Genomic DNA, 25,473 nt, shown 5'->3' on the forward strand with positions numbered 1-25,473 from the left:
TACTCTTTTTTTTTTTTTATTAAACCCAGGCCAGGAGTAATGGCAGCATCTTAGTCTAGCTTCAAGGACAAGGAAAGAGATCTCATTATCCACCATCCCTCTGGCTCCACAGCCTGGTGTGTTGCATGTCAGTGTTCTAAGACAAAGTCTTGTGAAAAGGGGGTTAGTGACAGTCTTTCTGTCTAGCAACTAGTATTCCACAGAGGAGGATTGGAGAGCCCCCCCCCCCTTTGCAGTTGCCTCTACTGCTCTTGGTGAAATAGGGTAAGGTGAATTTGAATGGCAATGGTTGGGAGAAATGAGAGGACTGGAATTGGAGAAGAGAAGCAAGTGAACAACTGGCTTGAAGGATAAGCTAGTTTTTGTTGTTGAAATGCCATTTCTGTTGTTTCTAAACTCTTGAAACACACCCAGGCCTTACCTATGTTTTCTTAAAAACTGACAATTTTTTGAAGCCATTGATATTTAAGCTGTTACTGAGATGCTTCACAGACACGTTCTTAATAAAAATGGACTCTGTGTAAGTCATACAATGTATAAGGTATAAATGATATATGGAAATATTTCTTCCATATGTTTGATTTTTCTCCCTTCTTCCCTTCATTTGTTCCCTTCTCCTCTCCTCTTCTCTTGCTTGGCTATCTAATAGGGTTCCCCTAGCAATACTGTTGGCCGAACTCCTTCACGTCATCCCAGCAGCAGAACCAGCCCCTTAACTTCACCTACCAACTGTTCACATGGAGGACTATCTCCAAGGTAATGTAGTTTAATTAAAAGATTGCCATAAAACATGACAAATAGTTTATTAAAATATGTTTGTTTAGAATGTATATGATAGTATACATTTCCTTAGCTGTGAAAGTTGAGCAGAAAATAAAGCTAATCTATACTGCAGTATAATGCTAAGCTGTCCTTGTTAGTAGCACAAAATACTAGATCTTTGTTTTTAAGCCCATGTCGAAAAAAACAAGATAGCATTTATATCATTGAATTGCAGGTATATATATGTAAACACTTTATGCATTCTTCTAGATAATGTTTCCATGCATATTTTTGTATTGTATTTTTGATTTGTTGTTGTTGTTGTTTTTTTGCATTATTGCTTGGTTTATTTGTTTATTTTAAGTATGATCCAAATAACCAAGGGAATCTCAAGAAATAGGATTTATTATTTATTTGTTTATTTTTGGTGCTGTTTATTTGTGTGTTGATCCAGAGATTGTGTTTGTATTTCGTATAAGCCAGAATTTCATGGAATCTAAGGATGAATTGGGTATTGTTTGAGTTTAGTTTGAGGAGGTGCTACAATTCACTGCTGGAGTGCATGCCTTTGATTTAATATTGTTTGGAAAGACTTGTGTGAGCCCATAATAGCAACTGCTACCCTTTAGATTGTATGGAGCTGGATGGCCAATACCAGGCAGTTTTGTATGTTCAGAAAATAACAGTTTTCTAAAGCACTGAATCCCAGTTTAGGACCAATGAAAACAAAACACATTGGAGTGGGAAGTCACATGTCTTCCTGAACTTATCAAGGTTGATATCAAATTTGTACCATATACCAAATATACCTGTGGGATGTTTGTCACACAGGTATATTTATTTGGATTGATTGTTTTCAAACACTTTATGTATTTTTGCTCATGCTCATAAAAGTGTAAATACCCAAGTTTTAAGCAATACAAACAAGAAGTCTTTAGTGTTGAAGATGTTGTTGATCTTATTATGCAATGTTTTGGCTGTCCTGTTTGGATCACTTAGAACTTTTTTTTCTTGGAGCACTCATGGAATGTTGATGATATTATTATTATTATTATTATTATTATTATTATTATTATTATTATTATTTCTTTATATTCCACTTTTTCTCTGCACAAGGAGATTCAGAGCAGCTTACCCCATGCTGTACGTTCCTAACAAACACCTGTTTGTTGTTTTAGAGTTTTACATACCACTTTAGTTTTAAAAGCATGTATTAGGCCTTAATCAATGCACATGGATCATAAACATTAGAAACCCCCCCCCCCCCCCCAATAATTTGGTAGTAAGATGAGATTTGGGCCCATTTTTAAAAAAAAAATCATAAGTGACAGTTCCTTGAGGCTTAAAAGACAACCTTAGGAGAAGCTGTATATGGTTTGCTAACTACATCTTCTCCACTCCTACCATACAGCATTATCTTAGATATGTTTATCTAGACATAGTGTCATTGAAGCTTCCCCTTCAATGAGTGCATATAGGATTGCAGCCTGAATATGTCTTTTTAGCATCTTTCAGTATAGGGTGTTTATGCTGGGTTTAAATAGAATGTTTATTATGAGCTCTGCATATAACTTTTTAGCTCTCTGTATTACTTTTACATTACAGATGTGAGGAAAGCAAAATAAATAATCTTAGTTTATGTATAAATTATTTATTCATAATTCAAATAAATTATAAAGTCGAAACATGCATAAAATAAGCATTATCATATGTTAAGAAATGTCAAAAATCCCAAGATTTGAAATGCTCTTGGTGATTCAGTAATCTAAATTCCTATATAGATGAGTCCTAAATGTAGTTAGTCCTGCTTTAAATATGCTAGGTTAGGTTACACACATCAAGACATTGCTCATATACAGAGCTGCAGGCTAATAATGTCAAGTATATTTTTATGTATTATCTCTTCAGTAGCTGTTTTGTGGTTTGCTTTGTTCTAGCTTTCCTTCGCTGTGGTTTGTTTGTTTTTTTCAATCATTTTTATTTCCTGCAATCCTGAGTCACTATATTAGAAACAGAACTATGGAAACAGATGAATGAATGAAATGAAATAATGAAACAAATGTCTTGCACTGTATCTGAACTACTTTGGGACTTTTAAACTGACATTTCTTGGGAATACTCTAATAAATGATACTGCTTCAAATTGAATTGTCAAAAAGTTGCCTGAAAGGTCTGTTTTTGGGTTATAAAGGTGCAAACTTGTAGGATTGTCATTTAGTAGAATCAGTGAGTTGGTCACATTATGCCCATCTATATGGAAATTTGGGTTTGCATGTTTTGGGATGACCATCTCACAGGTAGGTGAGAATGGAATTCATAGTTTTTCTTTTGTCCTTCAGTTTCCTATTTGGATGAAGCCATATTTTGCAAATATAATTACTATTTCTTACTCTTTTCTTGAGTGACCTTCCTGAGAGTGCTGCTCACAAAGGGCATATGGCAGATTTATTTCTGACTTTCCATTTCCAGTCTTGCAGCATTTTTCATTTATTTGTACACCAGTGTGATCTTTGCCTATATAACTTACTTAAAACTCAATAGAAACAAAGTAAAAGACTGAAGACTCCAGCAATCACAGAAATAATTTTAGTTCTACAACCCAAACATCTATTCTGTTTTGGTTACTTTAGCAGAGATGGGAAGTTCTCTCTACAGCCTTTCCACAAGATGGTGCATTACAGGAAATATTACTAGATTAAGCCTCCTAGACGGGGCTAACATGTTAGGTGTTAATCTCTAACTGTGGGTTTAGATACAGCTTTCGAATTAACCTTGAGTTACAACTGACAGAAGCAAGAAACTAGCATGGCAACCTCACATTGAAAATTGATGAGAAGACTTGAATAATTAAAATAAGGAAGAATATGGAGACAAATGTCCCTGAAATCTTTGTGATGTCCCAGAATTATCTTTTTTGACATTTTGAACAGAAAGATGACAGGAAAAACTAGTAGGAAGAAAAAAAGAATGAATTATAAGGCATAGAATAATATTTTTCTGCCTTCGTGAAGCTTTGCAGGTGCTAAGGATGTATAAGAAACGAAAGCATGAAGGACTTCAGCCTTCTGTAGCCAGCTGTATTGGTAAAAATGAAGCCAGACAGCAGAATGTTGCTTAGGATCTCGCTATTTTTGAATTATCAAGAGCAATAGCTCTGGATGATAGAACCAAATTAGAGTCATTATTAGTAAAAGGCATGGTAGCTTTGCTTTTATTTTGCCATTTTGGGCTTCCCAGATCTTTATGGTCCAGTTACGTCCAACTTTTTTTTTAGTTGAGACTGCCAGTAGGCTTATTATTGGATGAAGTGTATTTAAACAATTAATCACTGAGACCATGGATTAGAAGACCCACAAGACTTCAGCATAACCATTGACCATAAAGATTTACTGTTTTCGTTGAGTATGTTGTAAAACAACCAACAATGCTAATAAGAGTTGTTGGGGATACACCAAGTTTTATCTGAAGTGTATATGTAGAATCTGTTGAACAGCAGCATTTCCTAGCTGTGGAACTCTCTTAGATGTTCATAAGATGAATTTCTTCCAAAATCATATTTACCAAGACTTTTGCTAGCCTAAATTAGTAGAAATCACTACCAAAAGAACATCAGCGAGCAATTTTTTACTGATTTTATTGCAGGATATCACCTTTCATTTACATTGTAAAATATGGAAATAGAAACAACTGTCCTAAAATTCCTAAAAAAAACTTTTGATATTAGATGCAATATCTTTATGTAAAGCAAATAAATGGAGTATTCCAGTCTGACTTGTTTCTGTTAAGTTTCTCTCTTGCTGAGAAAGCATGAAAAGACTCAGCCACTCAGATTATAGTTTTCTTTTCTCCCCTTTTCTGTTTTCCTTCTTCTTTTCTCTATTTTCTTCTTGTGATCACTGCAGTCGTTTATGGGGTTGGAGTGCGGATGGGCTCTCGAAGCACCCTCCTCCCCTTTTTCAGCCTAACTCCATCCCCGCTGCTCCTTCTCACAAGACTTTCAGGCGCTCTTACTCTCCCAGGTAACAAGCTACCTGTTAATCCAACTTGTCTGGGGTGTCACAATGTTATTTACCTTTTGGCTCAGTGGAGTGCTTTCAAACCAACAGACTCGGGGAAGTAGCGGGGGGAGCAGATTTTTGCCTTCTTCATTTATCTGTGGAGGAATCACATCTCCGTTGCACTGTTCCAGAAGTTCTATCTCTTGAGCCATCACACTGATATTTCAAAGAGTATTGCTCCCTCTTCCTTCATTCTTTCTGCTGGAAGCACTGCAATAAAAGCCAGATTAGAACTTGTTTTACACTGAGAGATATCCCATACTCAAATACTGAGCCCTACTTCCCCCTGGGATTGGTTCATGTTGATTGAGGGCATGGGTAGAATCTTGTGCTAGAAATCAGATGGTCACACAGAAAGTAGTAAACAGGGGTTATAAGGAATTTGAGTCAGTTTGACCTTGTGGTTGGCCACTTAACTATAAGAAGATCTGGGTGGATTTGCTATTGGTTAATGATAATGTTTTGTGTTCAAAGGTGTTTAGCAAGTTCTCAGTGCCTTTTCGTGCAGTTCAGTCATATTATTCCCTCTTCATTTGGTAAATATGTGGCATAGTACATTCTGTTCTTTCAACAATATTGTGGGTTAACATTCAGCTACCTGCAGTCTGATTCACCTTCCATGTGTCACGTTTTTTCTGTATATATTGGGAGGTGTAAGCACAAATATCTGGTGAAAGATAATAGTTTGTATGCTTTTTCGACATCATTCAGTGTCTAAACTGGTGCTATAATCCCACCATTTGCAAAAAGGGGAGTTGGATTCACTTCTCTGCATCTACTTCCACACCAAAATAGTTGATGGGACTACAACTGTATGCACACTCCCTTGGCTTTCACATTCTTGCTTTCACATTCTTGCTCCATTTATTTGAGGCCATTAATCATAAATGGACACCATTATTTAGAACTAGTTAGTGCAGGAACGGCACTTGTCTTTTGTATGACTGCCTTTTAATCTGGGAATTGGTGTATGAAGGGATGGCTGTGTTTCTAAAAACTCATTAGGTGTATAGCAGAGATTGTGGCCAAGTCAATCTCCTGTATCTCACATCCATCATTGTGAATTTGCATGGGTAAGACAAATTTTCTAGAAGTGTTTTTTTAATGCTAATTTTAACACATGCAAGCAAGTCAGTGGCAACACCACTGAACACAAACATGGACTCAAAAGATTATGGGAGGTTCCAATTCTATCAGGCAACAGAGAAAAACGGGGAGTGATATTTAGAAGACCTTTTCTTCACCTCAGAGGCCAAGACCATATTACATTCAGAAATACAGAAAACATTCAACATATTGCTGATTTCTGTATGCAAAAGATTGTGTCTGTTGGAGGCTGTAGCAGCTGGAAAATAATATTGTGACATCTGTTAAAAGTCACACATTTCTCCTCATCTCTTTGTTCACCTTGTAACTCTTCCAGTTTTTGGCATGAGTCATTGTTTTCTGTCTTGTGTGATTGATAGGATGGGTTTGTTATTGTAAATGGATATTTTTCATCTTTAATTTCTTCCTTTTTCTCTCCTCCCACACTATCTATGTATCATACGATTCCCATGCTAACTAAATGTATTTAATTGAACATGTGATGATTAATAATAATAATAATAATAACAATAATCCAGAAACTGCTTTTCTTTCTTTTGTGAGCTATTTTATAATTCATACATGGGTTATAAAAACAGGTGCTTCCCTTGTGGATTTTGGATGCTATTGACCTTTTTAACGTTTCAAATAAAATCTGCTCTGTAAAACAAGTACTGTGATGTAATCCAGATATTTGTGTAATCATGTTCTTTGGATAGTATTGTTTTAATATATCATATCTACTTTAACTCTGTGTGAGCTCCTTATTCCAAAGTGTAAGATATTAAATGTTTCAAAAAGTAGACCCAGTCTTTAAAACTAGATCTTGCCATTCCTGAGAGAGCAACAGAGGCAATAGCATTATTAGCAATAGCATTTTGGCTGTGTAGGACACCAGACAGAGTGACTTCTAGCTGTTTACTCCAAGGAGCTTATAATTACAAGTGGTGGAAATCATATCTCATGTTACTGTATACGGCATGTGGGAACCTGCCAAATGCCTCCAATCCAAAGAAATGTGCAAAAGGAGTCATATCTGGGAATTTCAGTTAAGCCATCAGTTATTGTCTGAGGAAATATCCTCAGAGAACCCTAAAATATCAAAAGGAGTTATTGTAGCATCCTTTCTGGCTTTTGCATGTGGTCTTCATGAGGTTTGAGAGGAAACAGAATTGCTTTCCAAGTCTCCATGTGTGTCCAGTAGTGACCTAACTGTGTACATGTGGAAGTAGATAAAAGCCAAGGGCAAAAGTAGTGGCAAAAGCAGCAAGGGATGTGTACAAGTACTTATACTTGGGCTTAGTTTCTGCAACATACAATGATGGGGGTTAAAACAGAAGCTTTATGGCAGAGGGAGATTTTGCCCTGCAGTTTGAAGGAAAAGAGACAAAGGAATGAAAAAAGAAGCCTTTGGAGGGGATTAAACAAAGGGTAAAATGTCAGTTATTAAAAACATTGTGCAGAAGTATATCTAAGTGAAACTGTCACATACACAATAGCAAATGTAGAACTAGATTGTGGGGAATGATAATAGAGTGAGCGTTTAAAGTAGTATTGAAAGTCATAAGATTTGATGAGGCTGTCTAAAACCAAGGATGTAGAGAAAGATTAACAGAAGTTTCTGGAGTTGGAGAAAAGTAACTCCCAGTGGAAGCATTGGTAGGAATAGATATGTAATTGATCAGAAGAGAAACAATCAACTGATCATGGAGAGAGTGAGGTGAAGAGAGAGAAGACAATCAACTGCATCAAAGACAGTGCAGATGGGGCGGGGAGAGAAAGGACAGTTCAGAAATGTCTAGATATGGAAAAGGGAAAACAACTGCTAGAGAATGTGGTGGAAATAAAGAGTGAAAGGGAAACTAGATGGGATCTTTGTTAATTAGACAACATCATGGTATACTTGAATATGGTAGAGAAGGCAACTTGAAGGCATGCACACATATGCTCATCTTGCTGACATAATCAAGACAGCCAGACATTTGCTAATGCTATCACAGATCCCATGCAACAATAAAATTATCACAATATTATCAATGAGATTGGGTCACATTATCTACTGGTAATTTGTTTCTGTACCCTTACAGCTCACATTTTCACAAGTGCATGATCTTTTTCTTTGCGTCTGCGTCTGAGCAAAAGGTTGACATTGATCTATTTGGAGTTTCTTGAACCTTTTTTCTTCAAATGGTTCTACCACAATTCATTGGTGTGAATTTTAAGCACCCTCATCTACATTCTCAGAGTTTTGTTTATTTCCAATTCCCTGGAATGGTAATGAGTGTGTGTGTGTGTACCTTTCTGTATTTACCTTGCCCAGGAATGGAAAACCTTCATTATAGACTCATTTTGTGGGCATGGTGAAGCTGAAGTCATTACTTAGAAGAGACTCTTTGCTTTAGAGTTGTTTGAATAAGCATTAAATCATGTTGTTGTTCATTCGTTCAGTCGTCTCCGACTCTTCATGACCTCATGGACCAGCCCACGCCAGAGCTCCCTGTTGGCCATCACCACCCCCAGCTCCTTCAAGGTCAGTCCAGTCGCTTCAAGGATGCCATCCAGCCATCTTGCCCTTGGTCGGCCCCTCTTCCTTTTACCTTCCACTTCCCCCAGCATAATTGTTTTCTCTAGGCTTTGCTGTCTCCTCATGATGTGGCCAAAGTACTTCAGCTTTGTCTCTAGTATCCTTCCCTCCAATGAGCAGTTGGGCTTTATTTTCTGGAGGATGGACTGGTTGGATCTTCTCGCAGTCCAAGGCACTCTCAGAACTTTCCTCCAACACCACAGTTCAAAAGCATCTATTAAATCATTAAATCATAATATTTGTCAAAGAGGGATCTTCAGATTTTTGACTAAGATATATCAAAAATAATTGGCCCAGAGAAAAGTGTGGTCTTGTTTTAAGTTACAAAAGCTTTATCATCTGCATATACTTAACGGTAATACTTTCTTGCTTGAAAACTTCACTGTTGCAACTAGCATCTCTTGTTCATAAATCCTCCACTGTTTTGGTTTTTCCTTTTTCTTTCCAGATACACCTCCTTCGAAATCTCTGATTGTTTAGACTTTCAGAGTTGTCTTTGACTGCTTTGTCAAAAAAAAAAAAAGCCCACCATGTAGTTTTGTTACTGGTGATCATGCTTGGTTTGATGTTGGAGAATGAATTTACTGACAGGCTTCCAGGGACTACTTGTGTTCCCAGATTTCATGAAGCCCAGAAGACATCAATGTTGTCTTAAATTTGCAGTTACTGAATCCCTTCTCTTCATCTAGATAATTTAATGTATTGCTTTCTCAATTTAAGCCTTTCCATAGATATTTCATTTTTGTGTGATTTTTTAAAGCAGAGGTACCATCCCATTCTTGTGATGATTTGTGGCATTTTTCTCTGGACCAGATTTCAAATGAGTATGGCAGCCCTGTTGGCTCATTCATTGGTCTGACTAGTTTTCCAAATAAGACTTCTGTTGTGACACAGTCTTCCCCCATTCATAGAATATGATGGGTTTATGGGTTAAGCTGGGGATGTCCTGACATCTTCCACTCATAACCCTTGTGTGTTTTGCTTCTGCTTCCATCATTCTTATTATCACAAAAGGCTGATTAAAGACATCAATGCAACTTGTTGTGTAGTCTGAAGAAAAAAATAATAGCATTTTCTCCAAATCAAATCATTTATTTCGGTCATTGACCAGCACAGAAAATAGTCACATTTTCATACAAACTTGGTATGTTTAGTACATTAAAAATATAAATATAACGACTGAAGCACAATATGGGTGAGGGAGCAGAAGGGAAGGGGAAACAGGGTAAAAACATACAATGCCCAGATCCAGCACCGAATTGTAGATTCAGAGAAGAAGATTACTGGACACACAGTTAACTTTTGGGACTAGTCATTCCCTGACGGATTTTGTGTGCTGCTGCACAGAACTTTACAACATTGTAGGTTGTAGCTGAATTAATATCTGCAAGTAGCATGGAGGTATAAAATTGTCCTGAATGGCCTGGGTGCTTGTATAACAGAGGTAAGATAAGCCTGGCACAGATATCCCTGTAGAACGGGCACTGAAGGAGCACATGTTCTATTGTTTCTACATGACCCGAGTCACAGGGGCAGAGTCTCTCTGGGGAAGGGATCTTCCAGTAGCGGCCTTCGAGTACAGCTGATGGGAGAGTGTGGCATCGAGCCAGGGTGAAAGCCCTTCGATGAATGGGAACCTCTAAGTTTGTTAAATATGCCATAGGGGAGGCAAGATATCTGCTGTCTTCATTGATAAGGAAGGTTGGAACCGAGGCCAGATCTAGTTGTCGCTCTGTGTCTGTGATACGTTGTTTAATAAGTGCTTTGGCTTAATTGTAATCCATAGCGAGTAGTAGGCCTGGAGAAAATCCCAATGAGGAGATTTTTGATGCTACCACCTGCTTCCATGTGGATTGGAAGTCATCCTTCATGGTTAGTGGGGCAAGACCAAAGGGTGCACGGGATAGTCTGAGCCAGAGGTTGAGTATGGCCACCCACACCCTGGCCTCCACTCTCATAAAGCCTGTCTCTAGTCGCAGGGTGGCATTAGAAACACATTTAGGAAACTTTGACTGAACCAGCTCTAATGGGGCAAAACTGGGGAAGGGGCCCAGCTGAGCACCATACAAGAGTTGGGCTAATGACTTGGCTTCAAACAGCTTGAGCGCTGCCGGTGTGAAGTGGCCCCCTCTTGTCCTGAGATATTTAAGAATGGCAATTGAGCTCCCCTGCGCGGTATTGGATACTTGATCCCCATGAGCTCTTCTGCTACCATTAGATTGGAAAACTACACCTAGATATTTGAAGGATGTAACTTGTTCAATTTTATGGCCATCTGTGCTCCAAGAGTAAGTCCTGGGCCTATTAACGAATGCCATGATTTTGGTTTTATTGTAATTAAGTTGGAGCTGATCTGTGTTGCAATGTTGTATTAATGCTCTCAGAGCTCTTTTGAGCCCAATGGGTGTTCTAGAGAGTACAGCAGCATCATCTGCATAAAGCAGGGTGGAGATGTGTCTTCCCGCCAGCTTTGGGGGGTGGGAGTCCATATTTTGAAGCTGGTCCACTATGGAGTTTATATAAAAGTTGACCAGCAAAGGGGCCAGAATGCAGCCTTGCTTGACACCCTTGCCTGTTTCAACAGCCTCAGTGAGTGGCCCTGTGGGTTGCATCTTACTTTGAGTGTGGTCTTTTCGTGAAGTTGGCGTATTAGGTATAACTCAATTGTAGAACTCTTCAGTTTTTCCCAAAGTTTAACTTGCGAGATGGAATCAAATGCTGCTTTAAAGTCAATAAAAGCAGCATATAGTGAGGTTATGTTTTGGGAGGAATATTTTTCCACAAGGTGTTGCAACACTAGGCACTGATCTATGGTGGATCGACCTTCCCTGAATCCAGCTTGTTCCTCAGCTAATATGCTTTCTTGTTCCAACCAATCTTGGAGTTTCCATTGGAGCATCTAGCATATAGCTTGTTGATAGTGTTAAGGAGGCTGATTGGTCGATAGTTCGCAGGATCATCCTTTTTCCCTTTCTTTTTGTAGATGGGAACAATGATTGCAAGCCCCCAATCCTTGGGGATTTGGCCATGGTTGTCAATACATGTAAAAAGTGAGGCTGGGATGGGGGTCCAGAAATCCAGGTTGTTCTTGATGGCCTCTGCTGGGATAAGATCTTCTCCTGGGGCCTTGCCTGATCGTAGTTGGGCAACCAGGTTCTTAATTTCTGTAGCTGATACAGGTGGCCATGGTGGAAGGTTCTCTATATCGAGGTTGGGGCAGTCCCTTCCAGTAGAGGTGTCCATATAGAGATCCTGGAAATATGCCTCCCAAATCCCCGGTGGGATGTGGGAATCCACAATAGGTTTATCAGATCTTTGGGCATTTGATATAATATGCCAGAAAGTGGCTGAGTCTTTCTCTTTGACAGCTTTAATAAGCTGAGCCCAGTTGTTTTTCATGGCTTCCTTTTTTCTTATATGCAAGCATTTGCTTGTAATGCCTCTTTTGTTGAAGGAGGTCTTGCGCTGCTGATGGTGAGGTATTGGATATGAAGGCCTGATAAGTGGCAACAAGAGCATTTTTAGCATTAACACAATCTTTATCAAACCAGGGCTTGGAGTATTGCTGTTGCTGCTTCCTTGATGTAAAATTGTTAAACCTTAGGTGCTTCTGTATTTCTTGAGTGATGTTCATGTAGTTGTCAAGTAGTATGTTGGGGGATCTTGACGATGTCAAGGCAGTCTGTAGACCCATTAGTTGATCAGAGGCTAGAAGCTCAGATATTCTTTGGTTCAGACAGGGAGTCCATTTGACCCTGACATGGGTTCCTCCTGGAGGTGGTGGGGAGGGTTGAAAGCATTCCACTGTGTGGGTATTTTGGGAGAAAGAATTTAGGTGCAGCAGGACAGGAAAATGATCGCTGTCAAACTTGGGCTTAACTTCCAAGGTTTTAGCATATTGAAGAAGGTCCCTTGAGATGGCTATATAGTCAATGGCGCTCATTTTAGAGCCAGAAAGATATGTAAATTCCGCTGGGTGATCACCTTCCAGAGCACCATTTAAGATGTGGAGATTCAGTTGTGATCTTGATTGCGCCAAACACAACCCTGCAAAGTTTGTTTTTTGATCTTTGGAACAACGGGTTAGAAGTGGAACCTCATATTCAGTGGCAGAAGGAAGTCCTTTGTAACATTTAAAGAGTGTGGCATCATCAGGTCCCATTCTTGCATTGAGATCCCTTCCCATAATTACAGAGGCATTTGGGTTCTGTGCCATGAGGTCTGCAGCATAATTTTCCAGCTCTGATCATAAAGCTCTAGTTTGGGCCTTCTTCCTCGTTGGAGGCAAGTAGACATTTATTATCATTGAGGTCTGATACTTAAATTGAATTAGCACTGCCATGGCAGTTGTTTTTAATGAGTGAAGGGGCCTTGTTATGGCACGTAAAGTGGTAGAGACTAAAATCCCTAATCCACCTTTGGCTCTTCCATATGTAGCCCCTGGCTCTGCCCCTACACAATACGAGTGGAATCCATTAGCTATCAGATCACCTACTGCCCAAGATTCCTGGATCAGAATAATATCATAGTGGGAAAGAAAGTCTATAAAACAAGGGTCTCTAATGGATGCGAGCCACCCAGCCACATTCCATGTCAATAGGCTGACCCCGTGCTGGCCCTGTAGCTGTCATAGTCGTAAGGGGTCTGTGGCCTGGTCATGATCCTTCTGCATCAGGTCCGGGTCCTTGTTTGGTGAAAAAGAAACCTGGCCTTCTGATGAAGGGGCTGGATGGATCAGTGCCACATGAGTAATGTGGGTCATGTGGGTCATTGGCGAGTAGGGAGCCAAACTCATTTGCTGTCTGTAAGCCCTCACGTGTGACCGGTGGAGAGGCAAGCTCCATCTGGGTTTGAGGAGAGTCCATAGTATGTGGAATGTTTAAAGCAGCACCTGCAGGAGTGTCTTTGATCTGCTTTTTGGTTACTTGTGTCATTACTGGGGTCACAGATGGGTCTCTATCATTGTTGTTTTCTTTTGCAATGGTCTTAGGGGGGGGGGGCTTGGCTTGGGAGGCACCGTGAAAGAATCTGTATTAGGGTCTGATTGAAGTTCCAAATCAATGTAAGCAACTGCTGGCTGACAATTCCTGTCGTGGAGCTGTGTTAACTGTGTTAGGTTTCTTTTTTGTTCTTGTGCATCTAATGTATTTAGAGGAATGAGATGATTGACTGTCAGATCCTTAAATACCCTACTGATAGTTATACTGTGCCTGTTCCATAAGATGTCCTTTATTTGAGCTAGACGACCTGGAATTTCAAGGGAGTTGAAGGTAAGGAGGATTCGTTTTACACCATTCTGTGTTGGAAGAAAATGGTGATCTTTTAAGTCAATAAGTTTGGGCTGGGTTCTGAGCAAGTAAGCCAGTGATTTTACATTTTGTTGTTTATGGCTCCAACCCAAAGCATTTTGATTGAGCTGCAGAACTATCTAGGTATTTTGCAGAGTGAGGCATGCTTTAGTTTCAACTGTTGGTTTATTACTGTGATTTACAGTAGCTGTGGTCAGAGGAGCGTCCTCCGCATGTGAGCACCTGGGCGTCTCTGCAGGCTTGACTCCATGAAAACATTGTAGGGGATGCAAGTCAAGTAGCCTTTGAATCTGTTGTGAGATTTCACCTAGTCTGTTCAAAATCAGCATCATTGATTCCACTGACAGCAAACATATCTCCCGATATTTCTGCATATCATGGTCCAGGGAGGGGCTGCACCCCGGAGAGTTCAAATGACCATTATCTCCATTACCCTCTGGCATTTGTCCTGGGCTTGACTCCTGGTCAGGGAGGGGGGAACCCACATTAAGTGAGTTTATCGAAGGTGTTATCAATGCTCCGCTGCTCACAGTTCCTGTTGTTGCTATATCTGGGGAGTTCGGAAGGTAAGCATCCATTCTCATCTGTTTCCGTGCCTTTGGTGATTTATGGGACCCTGTTCCATTGCTGGGGCTGGTCCGGGATCTTTTCTTAACCTTGGCTGTCATTTTGGGTTATAAATCCTGGGGGGGCGGGGGGGGGGGGGTTTGTAGAAAAACAGCTATTTCCAGGAGCAAATTCCGGAGCTTATCTTAGGAGCTGCTCATTCGTCCTTAGGAGCTGCTCGTTCTGGATACAATATTGATTAGCATTTTCTCAAAAAGAGTAGAAGGGAGGGGAAACGGTTGTGTAGCCGCCCCCCCCCCCCCATCAAACAAAAAAGCAGAAGGACCGCCTTGGAATGATTACGTTAGTAGGACAACACCAGGGATATGGCTCTTGAAATTAAGATTTGAGCCTGGTATTCTAGAGACCAGGGTTCATATTTAACCTGTACCCCTGTAATTTTGTACAGTGTAATTAAGGGATGGAGAAATTAAGCAATTTGAAGAAGCAGTGATGGTGAAGATAATTCTACAATCTTGTTTTGCAATACAACTTGGAACCACCCATGCCCCACATAGCTGAATGATCTTCATAGTTACAGGGTATTTAGTGGAATGTCGTTCTTCAGTTTTTTTTTCTTCCTGTAATAATTTGCTTGACACAGGTTCAAGCAAATACCAGAAGAAACAATTAAGGAAGAGCTGCCCTTTCTTTTCACCTTTTCTTCCATAAATATGTTCCAGTTCTCCCAAATATTCTGGTCATGTTACTCAATTGGTGTCATTTTTCCTTGCACTGATGGAGCATTTTGGACCTCCTGTAAGAAACTAGAATGGTCCAGAGATGGGTTCAAGTGTTCAATTGTACAATTTAAAATTTGAGATTTAAGTCATGGTAGCAATAAACTTCACACGTCAGCAAAACAGTTTAAATGTTAGATTAGGTTTTCTTCTAAAATTGATTGATTCACTGACATTTATATTATTTAAAATAGATTGCGTTCAAACTCAAATGTAAAGCCAAAACATAAATGTGTGTATTTCATGCACTGAATTCATAGTGACACAACTGCTTGATTCCCATTATCACTGATGTTTATTGTTGTTACTTATCATTAATATTACTTTATTTCATATTTGGAGTTACAGTTTGATTGAGAATACCATAGTGCTTGAACATCTTATTGAAATAATTTTATTTTTCTGTTCTTTTTGCTTTAAAATACTGTGACATTATAGTGTTCAATGTTTTGGATAAAAATACTGTGTTAAGTATTTTTATCATGCTATGAAATTGGTTTAAATACAAAGGACGTTCATGATTTCCATATGAATGTAGCATTAAAGTCAATCTAGTTGTGCAACTGCTGAAATCCTTTGTCTTGGTGTTTGAATTCATGACTTCTGAAAGTTACCACATATTTTGAATTCATGACTTCCTCAATGACTTGTAATATACCAATATCTTATTGGTTTTAACATTCCATATACGTTTGATCTTTAGCATGCTGGATTACGACACAGAGAACCTAAATTCTGATGAAATTTATAGCTCTCTTCGTGGAGTCACAGAAGCAATTGAAAAGTTTAGTTTTCGAAGCCAAGAGGATCTAAATGAACCAATCAAACGTGATGGAAAGAAGGACAGTGACATTGTAAGTAGTCTTTTCTTTTAGCTTCAAAAAAGAATTACTATTTATTAATTAATTTCTGTACCAATTAGTGTTCAAAGTTCTTTCTTGGTACCTGAAAAGCAATGTTATCCTGTTGATCTCTGATATTCCCACACCTTCTTATTGTTGGCCTTATTATTTTAAATGTTGCAGCTATGCATTATTAACTCTGCATTGTTATTCATACTTCTTAGGACTGGCTCACATGAGTGTACTAATTAGGGACTAATCTGGAACCACCCCAGTCTCATAGCACACATAGGATTTGAATACCCATATAGCGGTTATTATCCCCCATGATTTTTGTTTGGTATAGAAACCAGAAGCAACAAACCTAGGTCACTATTCTGTGCAAAATCATCAGGAAACTAGATATCCAATAACATAATGCTTTGGTACTACAGTTGCTGCTTTGCTGTGGTGCCAAAATATTGGAAATATTTTAAAAAGAAAGTGTTTGTGAAAATTATTTAGTATCCTATCAGTTTGAACCTATTTCTCCAGTGGAAGCAGTGAACTTATTTAAATTTATGATTAGCCTTGGGGTGGGTAATAGTTACTTCTGGATCACACTGTACATACAGTTTCCCAGTAAAGTGTGATATATTGCTGAATTGACATTGCCCTCTTCTGGCTCAATTCCTGCAGGTTTCTCGGGATGGTGGAGTAGCATCCCCAGCTACTGATATGCGTGGAAACAGTGATGTTGTGGAAGGAGGAAGGATGGCTTTAGACAACAAAACTTCCCTACTCAACACTCAACCCCCACGTGCCTTTTCGGGACCCCGAACCCGGGAGTATAATCCCTACCCATACTCAGATACTATCAGCGCCTATGACAAAACCGCTCTTAAAGAGGCTGTGTTTGATGATGATATTGATCAACTTCGGGATGGTAGGTTTTGGTTTGTTAGCTTAATGCTGAAGTGTGATCCTATTTTTGGTGCAAACAATCAGCATTTGTATTCAGTAGCGAAGAAAATATCATATTGTAAAACTTGCTTCTTGCATTCAGTGTGCATCACCTTTTACCACTCCTCAGTTCCATATGCATAGCTGTTTATTTTATTTTAACCTTAATAGTAGCTTTTTCTCATTTAACATGTAGGAAACTATCAGAAAATATTTTCGTTTTCAGGTCATCTCACTGAGTTGGATTTTTGCTCAGGTTCCTATAATTAGTTTAGACTCCTGTCCACATAGCTGTGCTAAGTCTCAATGTTTATTTATTTATTTACGGCATTTGTAGCCTGCCTTTCTCAGCCTTACGGCGACTCAAGGCGGTAAGTTGATCCCTTATTACTTAGTTTAAGAAACTGGGTAAATCCAAACTATTTCAGGCCAAAATGCTCAATGTAAAATCCATAATCCAGGTGTTTTATGTGACATTAAATTCTTTAATGAAAATCAGGAGCAAAGAGCAAAAAATATGTTCTTCTGCCTGATGGAATGTTTAGGATACAGACAGAACTCCAATGCAACTTGCCCTGATCCTAACAAGATGAGCTCACCTGGCATGATGGAACAAGGTAGATGGGTCATTGCAGTACCAAATATATGGTAGCTCTGAGGAAGACATTTCCTGTAACTACTAGTGGTGAACTGGATCATTTTGAGTCTCTACCTCCTACAATCCTTTGCTACATTAGCTTTGTTTATAGCCAAGCCTTTTCGACTGGAGATCTGCGTGTCTCCCTTATGTGACCTCTTACCTAATGAGCCTACACTACTGGGCTAGTGAGGGAACTTGGGTGACACTTGGCCTTATGGATTTGGATCTTATGGCTTGTTAATGTACAACATCTCTAGTTCAGTTCACAGGGTTCTGGCATAATGTGTGAAGCTGAGCCCAGTATTTAGCTGGTTGCATTGCAGTCTCACATTCAGCCTTATACTCCAACTCTGTGCAAATAGACTTTTGCAGCCACATTTTTTGAGGAAAGCAGGTTCATACCAATATTCCTTTAGGAGGAAGCAAAGCCATTGTGTTGGGTTGATTAGAAAAGCTCTAAGAACCAAAGTTCTGTGTTTTTTCATCACCCTTTCTGCAAGAAAAATAATGCTTTATGGGGACATTGAGATTATTGATCATTCAAAGGTATAACTATTGCTAAGGACTGGACATGTTTATTTCTAGATAAAACTGCAGTCAAAGCACTGGAGGAAATCATATGCAGCCATTTACCACAATATTTGCCTATTTGTCTTCACTGAATATTGACTGGCTTTTCACATGTTCCCTCAGTGCCCATTGATCATTCCGATTTGGTGGCTGATCTTTTAAAAGAATTATCCAATCACAATGAGCGAGTAGAAGAACGGAAAGGAGCCCTTCTTGAACTGTTGAAGATTACGAGGGAAGATAACCTGGGAGTTTGGGAAGAACATTTCAAGACCATTTTACTTTTATTGCTCGAAACACTTGGAGACAAAGATGTAAGATATTGACACAGAATTATATGTACTATGTAGATGCCCCACCCTTAGGATGTTTTCAGGTGTCATTTATTCTCTGTACCAAATAATACCACAATGACTGTTGTAGTGGCATTGGCATTTTATATAGTCTACAGTTTCGATGATGTGACAACTTTTTGATAATCTGTGGTACTTCTTCAGATCCAAGAATTCAGTGAAGCTGGAATAAATTCATTTAGGTCTCCACAATAACTGAATATATACAGAGATTTTGGTCTATAAATATAAATTAAAATAAATTCAGTTGCGTTAGTCTTGAACCTGCTAAGGACATAGATGCTATCAAAAACCTCTTGTCAATTCAACAACTGACATACTTGAATAACTGCTGAGTTTATGAGCTAGTTTATGAGGCAGTGTTTTGATAGGGCCCACCACTAACATCTGCTTTAGATTCCCTTTTCTGTAAAAGTGGTCTAGTACCTTACTGGTTAGATGTAGCTCAACTTTGACCTATGTTGCTCATAAACTAGCATTAATCCAGGACATTACTGGAAATCAAAGTGACACCTGGTGTTGTTTAAAGGACTTCTCCTGCCACTACAAAATACAAAAAAGGATCCCCAGAACCCTTTAACAAAGGAGAGGACCACCACAAAACACTTTGTTTAAAAATCCCTTAAATCTAAGCTTGTTCTGGATAGGTTTGTACCTTTACTAAAAACACTTTGGCTCTTAACTGATTTTCTGGAGAAACGCAACATAATATGCAGTTGCTGTATTTGATTACCTATTCATGGTTTAACTCCTCTTTGTGAATGTTTCCAGAAGCAGAAAGTAAAAAACAGAAAATCTTAACAAAGAATCACAATGTTATTTTTTTACCAGGTTCTTCTTCTTCTTCTTCTTCTTCTTCTTCTTCTTCTTCTTATTATTATTATTATTATTATTATTATTATTATGGAAAGACATTCCAGACTTGGAAGGTTTCAATATGGTCACCATATTGTGTGTTTCTAAGTTGTTTGTTTTTCTGAGTAGTATTCCAGAAGAAGCCAAAACCAATGAAAATATTTCCCAATTTTTGAACAAAATGTACTATTTTCAACCAATAAATGTTTCCCTTCCCCTGACAATACACTGCAGATTCCGAATATTCTAGAGATTAGATCTATAATATCTAACATTTTAATTTTTGAATTTTATTCCTCTTGGATTAAAAAAGTCCTTGCTACTGTAACTATTAATATTTTGCAATTGGTTATTGCACACACAAACACACACATCCCATTAAAAGAAACAAAAAGAAGAAACTACCTGCTATATTTTCTCAATAATTGCTCATTTAGATATACATAAAATTGAGATATCATTAATGTATGATTCTGAAGTCAGCTGATAGATTTTTTTTTTTGCTGCTGCTTATTGTTTGCCATTTGAGTCAAATGGCTCTTGTTGTCAATGATGCATTGAAAGATTTAATCAGGAGACAAGTCATGTGCTAGCACATAAATTGCGCAGGTGAATACCAAAAAATCAGGATGTACTTAAAAAGTTCAGTCTGAAGCAAGTTAAACTAAAAATTCTATGTTGAAACTATAGGCATTGTTAGGAATGGCTGTTGTCCAAAAATGCAACCCAAGAGTTATGTAACCTAAGATGCCGTTCCAGTATTCTCATTAATGACAGCCTTGCAATGTAATTTCGTTGGTTGAATGTCAGAAAGGGATGGCACAAACTGAATTATAAGAACTGTGATAGTGGTTTCCAAAAGAGTTTTATTTATTTATTTATTTATTTATTTATTTGCAGTATTTATATACCATCCTTCTCAGCCCCAAAGGGGACCCTGGGCACTTCACAGTGTGGGCAACAAATCAATGCCATCGGTAAAAAACAGTATAAAACATCAAAATTGACCCAAAAGAGTTGCAATATCAATGCATTATTCTAACTTGAATTGCTATACTGATGGTTTGTTTATAGTTTTCCAAATTCAGTCAGAGTAGCTGGAACTGGGTTTTGATACCTGTGCCAAAGGAACAAACTAGATTATTTTTGACTAATACGTATATACATCCAATTGCACATAGTCCATTTTTTTAGTTTATTGTACAGTGGGTACTTTCGATTAATAGTTTATTATATAAGGTCAGTAGGATATTGCTAATATCTAGAGGATTTCATCCATTTTAAAATAATGTTTATGTAATAAGTTAATGTTTCTTATATTTTAGATAATACTTCTAAGAGTACAATAATAGGAAGTACGAAAAGGTCGGAAACCATATATGACCAATGAAAAGAAGACCTATGTTATCCCTCCTCCCCATGCTATAGGTTATAAGGCGTTCTGATTTTTAATTAAGATTAATACTCCACAAGATGATGTCTGCTGTGCAGATTCATATTGTCTGAATCAGATTATCACAACATGTTTGAGTATACAAATCGGCCTTTGTCATTGCTTGTAAATATTTAATAGGCTTCATATAGCAAGAAATAAATATGGGCTCTGGCAGAGAAACTACAGTGCAGTGAGGTCATTGATATATCTATCCCTAGAAGTGAAAGAAGTGAAAGAAGAAAGCGCAAAAGCCGGGTTGCAGCTAAACGTCAAAAAAAACCAAGATTATGGCAACAAGAATGATTGACAACTGGAAAATAGAGGGAGAAACCGTGGAGGCCGTGACAGACTTTGTATTTCTAGGTGCAAAGATTACTGCAGATGCAGACTGTAGCCAGGAAATCAGAAGACGCTTACTTCTTGGGAGGAGAGCAATGTCCAGTCTCGATAAAATAGTGAAGAGTAGAGACATCAGACTGGCAACAAAGATCCGCCTAGTCAAAGCCATGGTATTCCCTGTAGTAACCTACGGATGTGAGAGCTGGACCTTAGGGAAGGCTGAGCGAAGGAAGATCGATGCTTTTGAGCTGTGGTGCTGGAGGAAAGTGCTGAGAGTGCCTTGGACTGCGAGAAGATCCAACCAGTCCATCCTCCAGGAAATAAAGCCCGACTGCTCACTGGAGGGAAAGATACTAGAGACAAAGTTGAAGTACTTTGGCCACATCATGAGGAGACAGGAAAGCCTAGAGAAGACAATAATGCTGGGGAAAGTGGAAGGCAAAAGGAAGAGGGGCCGACCAAGGGCAAGATGGATGGATGGCATCCTTGAAGTGACTGGACTGACCTTGAGGGAGCTGGGGGTGGTAACGGCCGACAGGGAGCTCTGGCGTAGGCTGGTCCATGAGGTCACGAAGAGTCGGAGACGACTGAACGAATGAACAACAACAACAAGAATAGGAGTAGAGGCAGATGGGATATTTAAGGTGGCTGTGTCACCACGCTCTTTCCCTGCCATACCTACAGCTTTAGTGCTAATCCTTCAATTTTTCTGTTTACCAAAAAATGAATAGATCATTTTTACTGTTCCTCATCCAGTTCTGAAAAACTGACTCTCCCTTTTTCCCAATATGTGCGGTTTCTTTTTATTTAGCATTCAATAAGAGCGTTGGCATTGCGAGTGTTGCGAGAAATCTTGAGGAACCAGCCTGCAAGATTTAAAAACTATGCTGAACTCACTATCATGAAGACTCTGGAAGCACATAAAGATTCTCACAAGGAGGTATGTAGTTTCAGGTTTTGTTTTGTTTTGTTTTGCTCCTTGGAGAGTCAATAATAACGCAGAAAATCAAAGCAGGATTTTCTTTTAGGCTTTGTTAATCTAAAGATTTAGACTGGTTCTTTTGGTGTTGAAGTTTCACACTGTATTACAAAAGGAATTATCTGTTCTAAGAAATATATTGGCACATGTATTATGACAATTTAGAAAATTATTATTATTTGAAACGCAATAAGATGAGTCTACAGCAGACAAGATCACTCTGCTGGCTGTTGTATTGGATCACATGTCGGACACTTCCCAAGTGTCTAGGACTGTGTGATGTATCAGTAAATAATACAAGCAGATCCCAGTAAGGTGGCCTTCTGCAGCTGGCAGATGGTAATTTTGTCAGCGCCGATTGTGTTTAAATGCAGGCCAAGGTCTTTAGGCACTGCACCCAGTGTACTGATCACCACTGGGACCATCTTTACTGGCTTGTCTTTGAGGTTCGATCTTTAAATCCTCATATTGTATCAGCTTTTCCAGTTGTTTTTCTTCAGTCCTGCTATCACCTGGGATTGCAACATCAACGATCCATACTTTGTTTTTTAACATGATCATGAGATCAGGAGTCTTCTTCTTCTTCTTCTTCTTCTTATTATTATTATTATTATTATTATTATGTCTTATCCTCCTCTCATCGTTGCTCAAAATGGGGTACAGAATAATTAAAACACATAAACATTGTAAAAATATACAAATTAATTTCTATAAAAATACATATTAAAACATTTCTATAAAATACATATACAAAGATACAAAGAAAGAGATTCAACTCAAGACACGAGTTTATAATTCATTCTTAAACTGGATAGGAAGTCCTGCCAGAAGAGTAGATTTTTAGATGATTTTAATATCCTGACAGCTCATTTAGCTGATGGAGCTCTTCTGGCAGGTCATTCAACAGTCTTGGGGCGGCCGATGAAAAGGTCCTCTGGGTGACGGGTTCTGGCTGGTTGGAGTAGCCACTCCGCAGAGGACCTAAGTGTTTGAGAAGGCTATCCTTTAAGTAACCTGGACCCAAACCATGTAGGTTATTAACAGGTTATTAACAGAATATATGTGCGAAGACTATGCATCACAGTTTACTTTCATTTCACTTTCATAAAGAAAACCAAATTCAGGATTCAGTTAGTATGTGCAAATGGCAGTGGTCTGAAAAATTGGTAGTATCTGAAAATTGCATTGGTACGTAGAAGTGCACGACACTGAATTAACTGGAAAAGGCTTATACAGCATATAATATAGTTTTCAGAACAAGCGTTAGGTATTTATGTAGTGATACCTTTAGAAATATTCACAAGAAAATGACTTAGTTTATTCCCTTTCTGTTCATTTCAAACATACTGCCCTGTTTGTCAGCCCTCATTTCTTTTTGAAGTATTTATTCAGAATTCTAAACCTGCTTCAGGAATGCCATCCAATAGTCTCTTACTATGAAAGGAACAATGAAAATTGATTATGGTAAGCTCTTCAGTAAAACCTTTTGGGTTAAAAAAAAGAAAAAGAAACAAGAGGATCGTTTCTAGTCATCACATGTGTCTATGAAGCATATACCTGGTAGTATTTTATTCCTTCTATTTCTGCCAGGTATGTGGCCTAGGATATCATGAGGTCCCATGTGATATGGGTAAAGTGAGAATTATGTGGGTCTGCGATATCATTACCAATGGCCTAGAGTTAATGTTTCAAGCAAACAGGATTACAGAAGACATAATCTCAAATGGGCTGAGTGCAGATTTCAGACTGAATAAAATGAAGCGAAATCTGGCAGGGTAGGAAAATGACTACAAGGCAGGGCAAGAAAGAATCTGCATTGTCAACATGCATTTCCCAACTGGCCTTTAAGGAAACATTTAATAGGGTCTGATAGCTATCTCTCACTTGAGGAGTCATGTGGTTGTAGGGTCAGCTGATAGCACTTGAGGAAGCATTGGCATCTAGAAAGTAGCCTTGTTGGTCTATTTTCATGTCACCATCAACATCATCTGACTTTCTCAGGTATTGCAATCCCCTTATGGTTCTTGGCCACACCTCGGGATATGGATTCCATATTGTTTTTTTCTTTGTGCACAAACATAGCAGAGCCAGAGAAAGGATAAGAAGGAAATTTTTACAGACCTGCAGAGCTACATATTACTCTAACTTTTGACTGGTTCCACCCACTTTTAGCATTTGGTTCTCTCTCCACCAATTGATCTGGCATGACTGCCTTCTGGCTGTAGCCTCTGAACAGTTTTTCCCATGGGTCCATATTACTTTGTAGGAAAAAAAAACCATATTATTTCCCACCTTATAGAAACTAGTTAAAGCAGTGGTTCCCAATCTTTGGGACTCCAGGTGTTTTGGACTTCAACTACCAGAAATCCCAGCCATCTTACCAGCTGTTAGGAACTGTGGGAGCTGAAGTCCAAAACACTTGGAGGTAAACCAATTGCTTAAGGACCCCAAAACTCTGGTGACATACAAGTTGAGGCACAGGAGGCTTGCTCCTGGCATTCCTAGTCTGAGAGCCTCTTCAATACTTCTCATTATTTGCTGAGTTAACAACATACCCTTTTCCCACTTCATCTAGTCCTTTACTTCATTCCTAAATTACATTTTGTACACTTACACTTGGATCCTATCTTGGAAATACTTTGGAAATAAGTCCCACTGTACTCATTGTGGCTTACTTATAAGTAAGTGTCTTACTTATAAGTGTCCATTGAATGTGTTAACGTTTTATGGAGTGAGGTCAATGGAGTAAAGTTTCTGAAACTATGTTATGCTGCCTTCAGAATAAAGTGTAACACCTTTTGATACAGTAAAAAGAAAAGAGCACTCTTGGCCTTGAAATGAGAATAAGACGAGACTAGGCTGTAATGCATATCTATGCAAGCAGTGCAGCATCAGAATTGGACGTGCAAGGTGGCACCACCTGACTGAGCAAGTGACATGGGAAAAATGCGTAAGGACTGTCTTTAAAAAGAATGAACAGAAAATATTTAATTCATTTAATAAATCAGCATGTCTGTGCTATATTTTCTTGGAACCAGACTCTCTACACGACAGTTTTTTGTTAGGAAAGTTTAGCAGCAGTTGTAAACTGATTTCCAGATAAAGCAGTTGGACAAAACATTTTGTTCTGAAGGCGTGCCTTTATTGGCAAGCTTCTCTTGTGTACACATTCTTTTTATCTCACCTTGATTCTGTGTCCTTGTCGTTTCCTTTCTGAATCAGATTCAGAAATGAATGAACTGTTTGCCATCTCCAAAGCCCATAGAATTGTCCATCCAGACTCATTTTTCAGGGACACAATTGTATTTTTAAATTTATTTCGGACATTCATACCTCGCCCTTCTCACCCCCCAAAGAGAGACTCAGAGCAGTT

The 25,473-nt window shown here is 38.7% G+C and overlaps 1 protein-coding gene across 12 annotated transcripts in view; it reads left to right on the forward strand.

Annotated features, from left to right (window-relative positions):
* CLASP1 (cytoplasmic linker associated protein 1) overlaps window positions 1-25,473 on the forward strand; it is a 209,660-nt gene that overhangs the window by 172,147 nt on the left and 12,040 nt on the right. For 7 of the 12 annotated variants that reach the window (XM_060774414.2, XM_060774453.2, XM_060774512.2 and 4 more), the window contains 5 exons: window positions 650-756; window positions 15,849-15,999; window positions 16,666-16,912; window positions 18,263-18,453; window positions 21,933-22,061. In XM_060774414.2, coding sequence (XP_060630397.1) covers window positions 650-756; window positions 15,849-15,999; window positions 16,666-16,912; window positions 18,263-18,453; window positions 21,933-22,061 — 825 coding nt within the window. Of the gene's footprint in view, window positions 1-649; window positions 757-4,664; window positions 4,782-15,848; window positions 16,000-16,665; window positions 16,913-18,262; window positions 18,454-21,932; window positions 22,062-25,473 lie in introns of all 12 variants that reach the window. The other 5 variants (XM_067473460.1, XM_060774347.2, XM_060774364.2 and 2 more) reach the window with 1 other exon arrangement.

Source organism: Anolis sagrei, chromosome 1, assembly GCF_037176765.1.
Source record: "Anolis sagrei isolate rAnoSag1 chromosome 1, rAnoSag1.mat, whole genome shotgun sequence".
NCBI lineage: Eukaryota > Metazoa > Chordata > Lepidosauria > Squamata > Dactyloidae > Anolis > Anolis sagrei.